At 39.9% G+C, this 16767-nt stretch overlaps 1 protein-coding gene across 2 annotated transcripts in view; it reads left to right on the top strand.

Moving 5' to 3' along the window:
• Nucleotides 1–16767, top strand: part of USP6NL (USP6 N-terminal like) — a 239015-nt gene that overhangs the window by 178320 nt on the left and 43928 nt on the right. For both annotated transcript variants that reach the window (XM_050936840.1, XM_050936841.1), the window contains exons 7-9: nt 7054–7161; nt 10516–10625; nt 15269–15317. In XM_050936840.1, the coding sequence (XP_050792797.1) occupies nt 7054–7161; nt 10516–10625; nt 15269–15317 (267 nt within the window). The remainder of the gene's footprint in view (nt 1–7053; nt 7162–10515; nt 10626–15268; nt 15318–16767) is intronic.

The raw sequence follows: 16767 nt of genomic DNA, 5'->3' as shown, positions 1-16767 counted from the left end.
ATATTTTCAGAGTGGCCTACAGAGTATGTGGGAACGTTTTTGGGGGGTGTGCGCAAGTCTCATTAGGTGGTGTGCATTTTACAGTCAGGTAGATTGACTAATTGGCTGTTGTAACAGATCTTGTTGAGTACCCCCTTTGTGGCCACTCAAGAGACTGCTGTGAGGGGATCCAGATGCTTACGTTTTAAGCTTCTGGAGTCTGAATAGAGCTTTGTCTTGGCAGCAGCTCAGGGTGCATAGATCCCTAATTGAGCACCTGGTCCTAAGAGTTTAGACCATGTGGCCCATTGCAAAGTCCCCGAAAGCAGTGCTAAGCTTTCAGAATTCCTCTGTAGATCAAACATACTCTCTCCCAGAACTCCATCAAAGATATGAGCCTTCTAGGTTACTGTTAACTTTCTCATGGGGCATGTGATAGGGTATGGCACATAACCCATACAGACTTTGCATAAAATTCAAATACTGTATTGCTCTTTACTTATCACACAAGAAATACAGACCTATAAAGATATAATGAGCCCTACATGCATTTCCTTGCCTCAGTTTCCTCACTAATCCAGACCATTCTTTGGGCTGGAGTCAGAGTCCTTTGAGGCCATCCATTGTTTTTCTGTTGCAATGCATCGTTGGTGTGCAGAAGTATGAAGCCTCTCCCCCATACCAGCTCTTCCTCTCTGACTATGGCCTATCCCCCCTTCCCCTCTCCTGCTCAAACTTCCTATATCTCCCCTTTGAGTCTTCTCCATGTGAATCCTTTTATATTCTCCTTCTTTTAGTCTGTACATTTGTGCTACTTGGGAAATTTCCATTCTCCAAACTCTCAGCCCCCGTTGTGTAGTCAAAACACAATAATTAAAGTTAAGTCCTCCCCATTGTCCTCAGTGTTGTGTACCTGCTGCAGATCCTGTCTGCAATGGTGGAGACACAGACATAGGGGTTTTCTGTGATACAGCAGTTTCAGAAGAACAACTTCATAATGTCAACCAGAATTCCTAAGTTGTACAAACAGATTCCCCAAATCATCACAGATACTCATCCTTGCAAAATCAAAATGGGTTAGTTTTTTAACTTTTCTTTTCCATTTTAATTCATGCCATGTGTTTTCACTTCAGAGTTGGAAAGAACTACTTAAGGATCCAGTTCTATAGCCACTCCTCTCCCTCTTAAAGTCAGGGGGGCATATTCTCAGCTAGTGTAAATTGTCTTAGCTCCATTGAAATCTGAGTTCAGTTATATCAATAGTGCTATGACAATTTACCCAAGCTGAGGATCAGCCTTTAGCGTGTGCCAGATGTAGAAGCCTCCATTTAAAAAAATTGATTACATTTTTGTATGTAATACTTACATAATTTTTTCATCATGTTTAATGCTAAGGGCACTGTTCCAATTTCATAATGCTATGTCGTTATGGAGAAATATTTTCAGACAGTAACAGTTAACTGAAACACATAATAACATCTCTAACAAGAAATAGAAATATCTAAACTTAGCACTATAATTTCTTTTAAATCAGATATTGTTATAGTTTGGTTAATGAAAATTCCTCCATGTCTGGAGGACTGTAATAGTTCTAGTGTGTGTATTTTGTTTTATTTTTGAATCTAGAGAAGATACAAAATCTGTTTATGATCATGTAAGTCATATGATAATATACAAAAACAGTTATTTCCAACACAGGTATATACCTTATATTTGCTATATAGGGTAATAGCAGTGTACAACTTATGGTGATAGACTTAAACATGCTAATATTCCATTTGCTTTTTCATTTGACTATTCTCTAATAATGTGGTAGCTGAAGACTTATCGTAAAGGAGAGGGTTTCTGTTGTGTATAGCTCCTGGTTTTGCTGGATATGATATGGCTCTGTCTCTTCCCTCCTATAAAAAAAAAACTTTCACATTCCTTTCCCGTCTTATTGCCTGTGTAATTGAGCCTATGTCAGGAAAGATTTTCTTCCTTCAAAGGAGACATCAATCTTGTTTCTGGCAGCTTTTGAGTTTCTTTCTGTCTCTGAAACCTGTCGGACAATGGGAGTCCTTAATCTAGTGTTCTGTGGTGTTTCTAGTCAGAATCTTGCAACATCTCTCAATAATGAGAGGATCTTCCTGTGTTTAAATTAAGCAATAGTTTTGAGAGCAAAGGCAAAGGATCTGAGTCTGTAGGGCTTGCAGGGAAGACCAAAATGAGGTGTGACATTCTGCAGGTTGTCTACATGCCTCTCCAGTGCTGCAGAACTTCTGATCAATTGATTAAAAATGTTTGCTCACATCAAAATCTTCCCATAGCTTTGAATAGCCCTGTTGGGTCCTAATATTTTTTCCATGGATGATGATCTGCTTTGTGAACCTTTCACTTGTTTGTTCAGGTTATTTGTGGCTGACTGTTCTTCCAGCTTTGCTTTCACAGAAGTTCTGTCAGCCCTTTTATCATCAACCTTCAAGTCAGGATTTCAGAGAGCTGTCCTAGTTGCTGGTTGTTTCAGCCTGAGTGGGCACATAGGGTGGTAGAGTTGCCCACTCTGTTGAGACCCTGGAAACAAATCTCTCTCCTTCCTTAGTGTTATTCATTATCAAAGAGTATTTTGTTTAATAATACAGTGCTCAGGCCTTTGGCTGTTGTTCAATACGTAATTCAGTTTTGTTTTTATTTTAGCAAGAAGTTTGCATCAGAAAGCATAGGTTATGGAGTTTTCATTAAGTGCAGATGCTCAGTATCCTGCTGACCTTTCCCCACTGTTCCTTTTCCCAACCCTGTATGTTTATTTAGAATATATATCTGCTAGTAAATTTTTCTCCAATGTATAGGTTGTTAATTAAGAGAATAGTTGATGGAAATAGATGAAGAAACAAGCAACAACTTTGTTATGAAATGGCAAAAATGCTAGTTATCAAAATACACCTATACTGCAATAATTATCACCTAATTAGGAGAAGGGCATGATATATGGCAGTGGTCTCCAAAGTGAGGTGCACAAGAGGATCCTTTGGGGTGCGTGGCAGGAGGAGCACTGCCAAAGCAGCGCCACTTCAGCAATTAAGGTGGCTTTTTTTTTTTTTGCGCTTTGGCAGTTTTGCTTGGGGCAGCAAAAATGGTAGAGCCGGCCCTGCAGCAGGGGGTGCGTGCTCAGAAACTTTTTACAGTTAGGGGTGCACGATCAAAAAAGTTTGGAGACCACTAATATAGAGGACTGATAATAGGATATGACCTTTAGCTTACTGATTACTAGATGAATTCCAGCCTTGTTTGATAGCTACTGAAAGTCATTCCTGTCTGATGGCTGTTGGATGAACTTTTCGCAGTTGGGAGTGGGTGGGGCAGGGAGAGCAGTGGGCTGTGATTGGCTGGATGGGCAGGGTTCTGGACTATGATTGGCTGGGCTCTGTCCCCTTCCTCATGAGGGTGGTGAGTGTTCTCTCAGTGGGTTAAATTCAAATTGGCAGCGAGCAATTTACACAGATAAAAAAAAAAAAAAGAGGGACATCAGGGCTTGTCAAATGGGACCCAAACACACAAGCTGAAACCTAGACTGTCCAGGTGAAAACTGGATGGGTGGCAACCCTACTGGTGGGACTGTGTTGACTAAAGCCTGGTCTACACTTAAAAGTTTTACAGGCTAGGGGTCTGATTGTTTACTGAAATAGTTAAACTGATAAAAGCCCTAGTGTGGATGCAGTTAAGTCAGATGAATAAAGGTGCCTTATACCAGTATAGTTAAAGCAGCAAAACTTTCTAGTGTAGAGAAGGCCTTACACTGCTGTCACCATGTCTGTTCTGTGGATGAACAGAGTATTACAGCCTCCAAGATGGGCAATCCAATTCCTTTTAGAAGCAATAAATGTCACCCAAAAATTTTAAATGAAAATTCTCACCCAAGCATTTGCCGGCCTTTTAACATGCATGAAGCTGACTAAATCATGTAGAAATTTAGGTTATGGAATAATATCAGCAAAATATGTCGTGTATAGATTATAGCACATACAAGTGTGTCTGAGAGTGTCTTTAGACAGCAAGCTTTTTAAGGTTGGCAGTCGTTCTGGTTGATAGGCATATACTTTTTGTAACGGTGAAGGATTGTGTACCTCTGCCTTGTATAGTAGAGATGACAGTTGAGTGATGAATTTCCCTATCTTTGAGAAGCTCTAACTTGGCCACTACAATTCATGCTTTTTAGCCTTCCACACTGTACTTTTGAATGGGCCTCTGGTCTTTGGATTATTAAAAATGAAAGAATTTTAAAAATTTAAATAATCATCTAGTCTCTCTAGTACATGACTAAACCTAAAGCTTGAATCTGAACTACTTGATAATGCATCTTTAAGATAGGGAGTTCAGTTGCCCAAATAGCCGAAGGTTTACCCCATGGCTTGTTTACTAGCCTTTCAGCTCCGGAAACTTGAGTTAAAATCACAAATGAAAGTAAGACTAAGATTCTCTCTCTTTGAAGTGGGAGAATTGTTTTAAATTGCTGCCTAGATTACAGTAATAATTCATACAGATGCTTTATGTATGCAGTAACTTGTCATTGATCTGTTGCGACTTTCAGAGCATGTTAAATAAAAAAAAAAATCCAATAGATCTATTATTGAATTACCTCTTGTTTGGTTTATAGTCAATGTTTTAGCCGCATGAAATGACTACAAAACCAGTTATCCAATTTCAGAAGAAAGATCTATGTTTTTTAATTATTCTGATATCGTGTACTGTTTCATGCTTTCAGTTATGATATACTAGGATAATGGGTGAGAAGAAATGCAGTACACATTAAGAGGCAGTCTAGATTTTCTGTGATATAATAACAGCAAAATCTTAAGATGCGCAAGTACTACGGTGGTGGATACAATATAAGACTCTGCGAATGAAAAAGTAAATAGAAACGATCATTCTTAACCTCCAGCCCATTTGTCCAAATATATATTTTTTAAAATTTGCAATATCCTACATATTCCTCTGTGGGTGTATTGAGTGTGTGTTTATTAAAAAAAACTCAAAATATATAAACTCCAAAGATATTTTTATGTTAAAGTCACATATTGGTCAGGTTTATATCTTCAAGTAGATTAACACTGGAACATGCTGCCTGCTCCATAGGGGAATGAGAAATCTATTGCACTGGATATAGAAGCATCAGAACTATTTGATTTAATACTGGCCTATTGTTTACTATTTTAGTGATCTTTCTACTTCTAACCAAAAGGGATTTCTGCTTACCACAGAGCTATTGAGACCTGCTGTGGGTGAGGTGCATGTGCTTGCTTAACGATATCTCCAAAAGGATACTATTTTGCAGATGGCATTCAAAGAAATACCATCATTTAAAAGCATTGTTTCCTGGAATGATTGGTGCAGATATTTAACTTGTTTTGTAAGTGAGAAGAATGCTCCAGAGTATCATCCATTTCTCTTCTTTATCTCCTTTTCTTCCCTCAAAGGGTTCCACACTGGGCCACAAATCCTGTGGCAAATGGAGGGTTGGATGAGTCCTCACTGAGCCAACCTTTACTTCTTCTGGTTCATGCTAGGCTTTCCCGGTGGCTGACAATTTTGGTGTTTCCTGTAGCCCGTGTACAGTAGCATGTTTTAGAGGCAGTACTTCCAAAAAGAATGGAAAAACATGGTTGCTTTTATGTGCTGGTGGATGGGCTGTGTAATTAGAAGGAGATGTACAAGTACTGAGTTGTGCCTTTCTCCCCTATTTCTCATTCTTTCTGTTTGGGTCTTAGTATAACAACATATCTATCTGGAAATTAATTTGTATTGCATAATTAAAACTAACTTTCACAACATTTATTGGCATTGAATTGGGGCAATACTATTACATCATGACTATCTACCATGCAGTATTTGTCACTGCAGCCAAAAGCATTAAATCCTCTAAGGATGCTTTTTTGTATAATTTGTAAGTCATCATGCACAGCTAAGTGGAAAAAATGTCTGATTACTTATTAGTTGACTCTGATCAGATCTCTTCAAATGTGACAGTGACCAGTATATCAGACCTGAAATCTGTTAGTTTGATACGTAATATTTCCTGTGTTTGTGGTGGTCTTATACTTGCATGAACTTCAACTCAGGGGAAGTCTACACTGCAATCCGGAGGTTTGAGTGCAGTTCCTGTAGGCATACTTGAGCTAGCTAGAGATCAAAGCTGGTTTGAGTAACAATAGCATTGTAGCTATGGCAGCAGGGGCAGCAGGACAGCTAGCCTCCTGTGTATAGCCTTGCCCAGGACCATGGGAACATACTCAAGGGGCTAGCCAGGCTACCACCCATGTTACTGTGGCTACATTTTGAGCTAAATCAAAGTTGTCTTGAGTATGAAATATGAGCTGCGCTCACATAGGGTGACCAGACAGCAAGTGTGAAAAATTGGGACAGGAGGCCAGGGGGTAATAGGCTCCTATATAAGAAAAAGACCCCAAAACTGGGACATCTGGTCACCCTACACTCACATCTCCTGATTTGTTGTGTAGACATACCCTCAGTGTTAGTTCCACATGAAATTTTCAAAAAGGATAGTGCCACATGTTTGAGTGTTACTAATTTTTCACAGAGTTGTAGTATACTACTGGATTATCTTTTTTCATCTCTCAGAAACTTTAACTTCTTAATTCACACTGCATAATAATAGCGAGTTACATGTGGACTACTTTGGAACTCATTTTGTTTGAGCTTAGTGCTTATGTACAGTGCCAGACTGACAATGCTTCAGTTCTCTACTCATGGAATAAGTATAGCACAGGCAGCGGCAACGTAAGTTTCTCCAACTAGTCCTGTCATTGTGCATGTCCTGACCTGGAAGAGCCTCTTTCAGGAATGAGACCATAGTTCGGTTTCCATGTCTAGTCCTTGGCGCCTCTACTAAGGCTGCCAACATGGAGCCCAGTTACCAGTATTTATTAGACACACTGAACCTGAAAATACTTCCAGTACTACTTTAGGGCTGTTTGATCTTCCTCTTCTGATAATAATGCTTGATGCAGGGAAGGCCCTCACTCAGCTCAAGGTTTTCTGGCTTGTTCTGCATTTATATATATTTTTTTCTTTTTACAGTTCCATAGGAGAATTTATAAAGGAATCCCACTGCAGCTGAGAGGTGAAGTCTGGTGTTTACTACTTGATGTCCCTAAAATGAAAGAAGAAATGAAAGACTTTTATAATGTGAGTTTGCAAATTTTCCCCTTAGAATTACCAATCACAAAATCTTAGATGCTGAGAAATATTGAGCTTTTATTTTATGCAATGTAGCACAAGGAGTAGAAATTGTATTTAACTGTATTTTCAACTCTGTAGCCAAAGAGAAACCATGTGGGCTCAGCATTTGACCCACTTATTTTTGGGTTTGTAATTTGTAATTCTTCTGATTCCTTCCCCCATTGACAAAATAATTAAAGTGCAGTTCTACTCAGAGAAATGACTATAAAAGTAGCATCATTTACTCAGCAGAATCTTTTCCCAGATCTCTGCCCTCCCCCCCAACCCTATCTGTTTAATTCAGTGAAAAATGTAATTTTAGGAGGGGGGTTTTGTGTGTGGGCTTTTCCACCATGTATTGTTTTTTTTAGTTTTTTACTCTTATTAGCCTTGAAGAACCAACCCAACTTTGTGGGTGTGAGCTTTTACCCAAGTGCACACACTTATTCCAGAATGACTTCTTTTTCTGAATTAGCTTAATCCAGTTTGGAAATGTATTAAGTCAATTTGAAATAAGAACATCCAAACAATAAGGAATATAGTTCATCCACTTCAAATTCACCCCCTGCTTTATTCTGGGTTCATTTTAATGTGCAGACAAGCTGTGAAAAAACCCCTGAAGCCCTGTAAGTTTGATTTCTGCTTTGCAGAAGGAGGCAGCAATAGGTGAAAGACCATACTAATCACTAGCCAGAAAGTAAGATTGAAGCACTGTATCTCATGATCCTGCCCTCATCTGGTGAAACTTTGGCAATGGTTCCCACTGTTCTCTTGGAGCTGGAGGCAGATTTCTTTAAAAAGAAAGTATGGTGGTAATTAAAATTTTCAGTAAGTTTTAAAAATAAAACAATAACTGGGTTGTTTGACTCCAGAGGGGTTTCATGTATTTGAATGTTTGGTCACAGGGACAACATTAAAATCAAGCTTTGAGAATAACCAAGTTGAATTAATCTAATGTTTGTAAAGCACTTTGAAGATGTAAAGTACTCCGCAAATGCCTATTAAAACAGAACCTTGTTAGTTTGCAGTAATTACTGGGGAGGATATTGCAATTTACTGAATTTTGAGAACTTAAAAGAACAAGCACGATAAAAATAAACAAAGCTAGGTATCATGTAATGTGCTTTGCTGATTTATTTTGGCACCTGTGTTTTAGTTTATTATAATATTTCATAATGTCCTGGCCAATGTTCTAAGGGAGGAAAGCACATTTCTGTAGGGTTTTTTTTGGTACATATATTTTAAGTCTTTGCCTTTTGAGACCCATTTCAGCTATCTGTTGCTAAATCTTTGCTGAGAAATGGAGGTAGTAATTTTACATGAAAGTAAGTGAGGTAAGTGAGGTTCTGCTGAAGTCACACAAGAATGAATATGCCTTTTATAAATCTAAAAGAATTTACAAGCTAGTCACAGAAATTTGTGATGGGGAAGTTTTCTACATAGAAAGTGTGCCTAGACACAAGAATAGCTTTCTGGTAGATTCTCGTGTTAATACTGTACAGGTTCAGTTAGTGCGGTGTATCAGGCATTTGGAGGACAAAGATGAAAAAATATCAAGGAAAATGCCAAACAAGGAGGAGACCTATTCTGTGAAGAATACATATAAGATATAGGAGAAGATCCTTTTTTTAGTGTGGCAGTGAGGACATATTTGGAATTCATTGGCTGTGATTGTCAGTCTGACCCCCAAAAGGGGATAGACACAGAAGCACCGTCTATCCACCTCCCATCTTACAATATATCTTAAATTTTAAAATTGTGTTGGGAACTTGTAAAGTGATTATACAGTTCAACCCAAACAACATGCTGAGAAGTGAAATACGAAAACAAAGAAAGAAACCCGGTTTCTAACTTAGATATTGCCAAAGGGCCAGACCAGTAAGTAAAACAATGAAACCTGTAAGCTAATGCTGTCATAGCAGTCTTCACTTCTCCTTTTCTGCCTTGGTAGGATTTTATTAAGGCTTCTCATAATAATAATGAAAAAAGTCATAATCCAATTTGGAAAGGTGCCAGCTATGTGCAAAGTTGGGAAGCTAAAAACTATACTCCTGAGGGAATTCTGCACCAAAAATTTAAAAATTCTGTGCCAAAAAAATAAAAATTCTGCAAATTTTATGTGTCAGTAAATAATTGTGCAGACTCCAGCATGGCAGTGGGGGGCACAGGCCACTGGCTGCATGGAGTTGGGAGATCACTCTGCAGCCACCTTTCCCCCCCACACCGGGACAAGGACTTGGTGGTGAGGCTGCACTCAACCCTGACACGGTGCCAGGGCTGGGCCTGCATCAGAAACACCCCAGGGCCCTGCCTCTCTGCACTAAACGTAGGTAGGTAGGCTCAGCTAAGCAGCATCCAAGTATAGAGGGGCTTGGTGTGGGGGGATCCAGGTGTGGCATGAGAGGGGTCTGTGTGGGCAGTCTGGGTTTGAGTGGCTCAGTGGTGATCGGGAGGGGTGGGATCTGGATAGATAGGGGCTCGTTGGAGGATGGGGCAAGGTTTCTGGGTGCAGGGGCAATGAGTCTGCAGCGGGGGCCAGGTGAAGGTGGTTGGAGCTTGGCGGGAGGGAGGTCTGGGTGTGGGGGGACTTGGCAGGGAAGTCCAGGTGCTGGGGGAGTGGGACTTGGTGGTATGGGTTCTGGGTGCAGGGCACTTGTTGGAGTAGTCTGGGGGAGTGGGGCTCGTTGGGGTAAGAGTTAAATGGGCCTGCCTAATGGCAGAACCCCAGCCGCTTCTGCTGCTGAGTGGATATCACATGCTGGACTCCCACTCTCCCCCCCCCCCAAATTCCCCTATCCCCTTCGCTTCCCCATCCCATGTCCGTTCTCCACTGCCCCCTGTCCCATCCCCTCCCCTTCCTCTCCCCACTGCCCCTATCTGCCCCCCCACTGCCCCATCTGCCCCCCCTTGCCCTACCCTGCCCCATCATGGGCACTCACTGTTTGTACAGAAAATAGAATGGCTCCCAGCACACAGAAGGGGAGCACTAGGATCCAGGAGGCAGCGTTTGAGCACCAACTTCCTTTAGCCGGGCAGCTCTGCGCTGACAGAAATGGGGGCGGGCGAGCAATGGCACGTGACCTTGCATGCCTTGCCTCTGTTGGGGGAACAATGCCCCCCCCATTACTCCCATGTGTGTCCCAACTCCCATGAGGCTTTTATTTGCTTCCCTGTCATTTTCTATAATAAGCATTGTAAGTTCACAGATTGCAAATGTTTTTGTCCACTAATAAATTCTGTGGCCTTAAGCAGTTTCTCTTCCTATTTTTGATGTCAGCAGAGTTTTGCCTAATTTCTTTTCTTTATTGCCATTTTTCCTAGAAATTAAAACATCGAGCACGAGGGTCTTCACCAGATATCAGGCAAATCGATCTTGATGTAAATCGAACATATAGGGATCATATCATGTTTAGAGACAGATATGGTGTTAAGTAAGTGAATACAAATATATTTAATTCAGTCATTCCTTGTTTGTCTTTCAGATAGATTTGACCTACCTAAGACTCCTTTTACTACTCAAGAAGTATGACAGAGCTTTGAATGTAAAAGTTTTAGATTTCAGAGAGTACCACATATAGCTTAAAGGAGTGTAGTCCCTGAATAGTTCAGAATCAGCTTGTTTAATCTCCACCTTGCTGGCTTTACCCTTTAATGTGTTAAAGCTATGGCCACTGGAAATCTAAAGGAAAAAGTCTAAATTTTTATCCCCCAGATAAGATTTTTATAAAATCTGAGAAAATGTGTTGGCCTCTATTTTAAACAAATTCAAAGCACAAGAAAAGACTAAGTTCTTTAATTATGTATACCTTCCTAGAGTAATGTTGGAAAACAATTTTTTTCTTACTTCTCTGATAAATTTAATCTCTCCCCCAAGCCTTTTAGCCTTCTCCTAGATCTTCAGTATTTTCCCTCTCTCAGGGTAGTTATGAGAACCAAATAAAACAACATTTTAGCTATGAACATGTAATTATTTATGTAATTAAACCTTGCCACGTTAATACTTTCAGACTTTTTTGCAATATTTTGTTTTATAGTTGTTGGATAAAGAATATTAGTTAACTATTTCACAATTTAAACATCTTTAACATAAACATACCAAATGACAGCATTATTCTTAGGCTTCAGGGTCAACACTCCCATTGAGATGAATGAGACATATCTCACTTCTCTTCAAATGTATCATGTATCATTTCATTCTTTTTCAGTAGCTTCTGGAAGCCCTTATTGCATTTGTTCACCTTCCAAAGTGCGATAAACTAAAATGTGTTGTTTTGTTTACTGCTTTGTTATTCATATTGTTGTAGAACATTGCGTAGGATACTTGGCAGACAAGTAAAAAATACCCCAAGATCTGTGTCCTTGAGAATGTACAGTCTAAATGAAATCCTTAAATTCTGTAGAAATCTAGAAATAAACGTTTTGGGCAGCAACCCTCAATCCGTGGTAGATAGTAGAATTTCCACATTGTGTATTTCCAGTGCCACTTCTAGTGGCATTTGGTGAAAGTTCAGTAACCGTATCCTGCACTAAAGTAATGGAGTCCAGTTATTTTCTCCTGAAAGTAAATTGCTTACCGTTTCAACAGTTTGTATTCTTCTGAATGTTTTTGCGTCCATCCTATTTTAGGTCTTAGTGGGGGTAAATAGGGTAAATAGTATTAAAATGTTACTAGTTAAAGCTAGTTGATGTTAGACAATAATAGTAATATTGCGCTCTTTGCATTTAGTTTTCATTTGGTTACTTCCTTCCATCTGATTTGTGCAGAGTCCCTGTGAAGTTTGTTGACACCTCATAAATAGTGCCCTACCAAATTCTGGGTCCATTTTAGTCGATTTCACAGCCAGAGGGTTTTAAAGTTAGTCAATTTCATGATTTCAGGTGTTTACATTGAAATTTCATGGTGTTGTAACCGTGGGGGTCCCAACTCAAAGGGGGATTGTGCAAAGGTTGCAAGGCTGCTGTAGGGGGGTTACTGGATTGCCACACTCACTTCTTTGCAGCCTTCAGAGTTGGATTCCAAAGGCAGCAGTTGTGCAGCTTCCTGCTGCCAGAGGAGGTTCATGGAGGTGGGTCTGATTTCCCCTGTGCTGCTGGAGCACCCCATCTGGGGGCTCCTAGCTACTGGTCCCAGCTGGGCTGAGGAGGGACAGGACTACTTCTCCCCCTGCACAACCGCTCTTGTGGGGAAGTCAGTCCCTCTTCCAAGTACCTCCCCTGGCTGCAAGAAGCTCTGCAGCTGTACTCTCTGATGGCAGCATAGAAGTCAGGGTGGCTTCTTCCCCTGCATGGCCACTCTGAGAGTTTGGTCCAAGTCCAGGATCTAAAATCTGTGGAAAAATATAAGTAGAATTGCTCAAACATGATGATGACTGACTCTTAGTTTGTCCTGCTGAAAAGAATTTAAAGCAATGTAGGTTCGATATAAATAGTTTAAAAAGCAAGTTCAATATTTCATTGTTAAAGCAACAGCAATCAGAACTGTCAGAATATTTTGCTTAAGTATATACCTAAAGATTAACAAAAAGCAACTAGTGAAGGAAGCATGTTTGTGTAGAAGGGAAATAGTGTATGTGTGCATGCATGTGTGCACATACTATTAAAGAAGAATAATTTTATGTCTGATCAGAGATGTCTTTGCTCAGTTAAATCCTATACCACTTACCCCAGGAGAAGTTAGATCAAGATTTTCTAATCTAATGTATTCTTAATGTAATTTTCATGTGTCTGACATATGAAAGTGTAGTGTTTCATTCATACGTTGACATTAAACTGTGAGAGAAAGCTGAATGCTCTTTTTTGTTTTAAAATTCTTAAACTGAATTAATGAAGTGTGATGCAGTTATTTAAAATGCAGAACGCAATCAATTTATGAAGCCCACGTATAGATAAGAATGAAGCCTTTTACTCACCTCTTTATCTGCCAGTGCAGATTGTTTTTAAAATGACCCCCATTTTCCTTGAGAAGTGGGTCTGTGTTGGATGAATAAGAAGAAATATGTGGTTAAATGCAAATTTTCTTCAAACATGCTTTCATCACCCAATGCAATCAAAGACCAAATAAAGTGAAAGACAGAAATGGTCCTTTCAAAGAAATAAGACTCAAGTTTAACATCTAGTACCATAATAATTCATCATCATTCAATAGTTAAAGGAAGGTAGAAACTGAAGTCCAACTTCCATTCTTTTGCCCATATTGTTTCTGTGGGAATCGTAAAACTTTGGAATCAAAGTGCATGAGTTTAGGGCTTAAAAAAAAAACAAAAAACCAACACACACCCCACAATACACGCACACATTCCTGACCTCTGTACAGCATTAACAGCACACCCACACATTTATAAATAAATGGTATCTACTCACATAAACATGCAGTGAGCATGTTCAGAGGAAACACTGTTAATTGACCTAGGGGAAGTGCTCTCCAAGGTTAACATATTATTCCCTCCCATCTCCATTAACGGGAAACATAAAATTTTTATTTGACAGTCAGCAGAAGAATAAAAAGACATTTACAAGTTTTGGTTCAGGGATGGAGAGGGGGAAGAATGCATTGGGGATGCAGGATAGCTGATTAGACCTGTGCAAAACTCAGCAGTTTCATTTCTGTGGTTTTTCGTTTTGGTTGATATTGGCTCACATTCCCAGACTCTCAAGTTCTGAACAAACCTTGAAGTTCGTTTGCTGAAGTTTACACACAGTTCCAGCAAATCTTGGATTTCATTGTGAAAGTTCTGTGCAACTCTACACTCAACATTACTTAATTCCTAAATTGGAGAGGAAGCAGAATTCACGCTTTCAATTTTAATATATTAACAAATAATAATTAGAACGCGATGGGGTAATATAGAAAGAAAAAGGGAGAGTAATTACATCTCTACCCCGATATAACGCCACCTGATGTAACACAAATTCGGATATAATGTGGTAAAGCAGTGCTCCGGGGGGGGGGGGGGAAGGGGCGCGAGACTGCGCGCTCCGGCGTATCAAATCAAGTTCAATATAATGCGGTTTCACCTATAATGCAGTAAGATTTTTGGGCTCTCGAGGACAGAGTTATATCGGGGTAGAGGTATATTCAATGGGGCAAAGCTTTCTCAAAGCATGTATGAGTGTCAGCAAGTTGCATAAGACCAAGCACAGGAATAGGAGTCTGTCTCCCACGTTTTGTGGCTGGGTCTGCCAGTGATACGCTGTGGGACCTCAGGAAAGTCATTTAGGCCTAAATTTTCAAATTGGTCTTTAGTTTTGGGTGCCTCAATTTTTGAATGCCCAGCTTAAGACACATTGGGCCTGTTTTGTTTCAGAACGGCTGAAGCTCCGTAGCTCCCACTGAAATGAATAAAAGCTGCTGGTGCTCAGATTCTAAAAATCAGATCCAAGGAGTCTCAGGTCTGGCACATAGGGTTGCCAGTTTTGGTTGGACGTATCTCTAAAGCTTTCATCACATGACAGTCTTTAATTTTTAATTCCTGGGTACTCCAGGGCAATCCTGGAGGATTGGCAACCCTATTGGCATGCAAAACTAGTGGATGCTTTGAAAATGCAACTCTTACCCAATCTATGCCTCAGTTTCCCCAGCTGTAAAATTGATGTTTCCCCACTTTTCTCCTAGAGGTGTTACATGTATTAGTTATTATTTAAGTACTTTGAACATGATAAATTCATGGAGGTTAAGTCCATTAATGGCTATTAGCCAGGATGGGTAAGGAATGGTGCCCCAGTCTCTGTTTGTCAGGGGGTGGAGATGGATGGCAGGAGAGCGATCACTTGATCATTACCTGTTAGGTTCACTCCCTCTGGGGCACCTGGCATTTGCCACTGTCGGTAGAGAGGATACTGGGCTGGATGGACCTTTGGTCTGACCCAGTATGTCTGTTCTTATGTAAACCATTGTAATATAATCAAACAATACTTACTACTTATCTCTGTTTTGATTATGAAGTATATTTTTCTACATTTTTTAAATTAGACAAATTGGAGAAACAGATACTCAGAAAGTAGGTTCAGTAGCTTTGTGTTTTTTGTTAAAAACAATATTAAATGTTTTCATTTACTTACTGTTTTGTTTCTCCAGGCAACAATCCTTATTCCATGTTTTAGCTGCATATTCAATATATAATACGGTAAGTCATGTTTCATGTACAGTTGAGATCAAATATGGGTCTTTTAAACAATGTTGCAAAAGTTACTGAAAATACTTCTCAGAACTGTTGCCAGCTCAATCTGGCTGTTGTAGGGTTGGGAGCTTGAGTTCAAACACTGTTGAAGCAGCGGCCAGCATGTCCCTGGAGCCTCTTTGCCTGCAGGCACCACTTCCCACAGCTCCCATTGGCCGGGAACAGAGAACTGGGAGCTGCAAGGGGCAGTGCCTGCAGGCGGTCAGAATCAGCAAAATGTCTCGTAGCCTGCAGTCAGATTATCCTGATGGGCCGCAGGTTGCCCACCACTGCTGTATGCCATTGTAAACAGTCTCATCATACCATTGCCTCCATAAACTTATCAAGCTCAGTCTCGAAGCTTGTTAGGTGTTTTGGCCCCACTACTTCCCTGGGAAGGCTGTTCCAGAACTTTTCACTCCTCGGATGTTTAGAAACCTTCATCGAATTTCAAGCCTAAATATATTGATGGCCAGTTTATTTTGTCAACATTGGTGCTTAACTAAGAACTCCTCTCCGTCCCTTTATATTTGATCCCACTGACATTTACATAAAACAATCATATCTCCTCCCCTCAGCCTTCTTTTGTTAGGCTAAACAAGCCAAGCTCTTTGAGACGTCTCTCATAAGGTAAGTTTTCCATTCCTGTCCTGAATTTCAGTGCTTTCCTAACTGGGGTTTTTAGATCTCATGTTCTGTACCAGAAACGTTCCTGGTTTGTAGCATCTAAGTCTGAGTTGCCTATTAAAAATGTAAGTAATGTAAACGTCAGATGTCCACTTCTGTATTTACTCATTATGCCCCCATCCTGCAAAGATTTTTATAATTGGGTTTAACTTTACACATGAGTAGTTCCAGTGAAGTCAATGAGACTGTATGTAGAGCTGAAACGTTTGCAGGATTATTCTCATTATAAGTAAATATAGAAATCATCATTCTTATTAAATATCGCTTTGCTTCCCTTCCAGCATCATATCCATTTAAAAGAAGTTTTAGTTTTGCTGTCCCAGATTGAAAGCTCTCTTTTGGTGCAAGAAGAAGCTAATATTACTGTTTTTAATTCTATAATTATGTTTTCTGTCATTTAATAGGTGCCCTAGATTTTTGATTGTACGGTGTTTAGGATTAAAACTCTGATAGCAGGGACATTTTGTTTTCCACAGCACATTGTTTGGATTAACTAATAATAATTTATATTACGTGAAAGCAGCAAAGAATCCTGTGGCACCTTATAGACTAACTAACAGACGTTTTGGAGCATGAGCTTTTGTGGGTGAATACCCACTTCGTCAGCTCATGCTCCAAAACGTCTGTTAGTCTATAAGGTGCCACAGGACTCTTTGCTGCTTTTACAGATCCAGACTAGCACGGCTACCCCTCTGATATTATTACGTGAAAGATGCTGTTTAAAATCAAT

Source organism: Gopherus flavomarginatus, chromosome 1, assembly GCF_025201925.1.
Source record: "Gopherus flavomarginatus isolate rGopFla2 chromosome 1, rGopFla2.mat.asm, whole genome shotgun sequence".
Lineage (NCBI taxonomy): Eukaryota > Metazoa > Chordata > Testudines > Testudinidae > Gopherus > Gopherus flavomarginatus.
The sequence above is the reverse complement of the archived record's forward strand: the minus strand, read 5'-3'. Positions and strand labels throughout refer to the sequence as shown.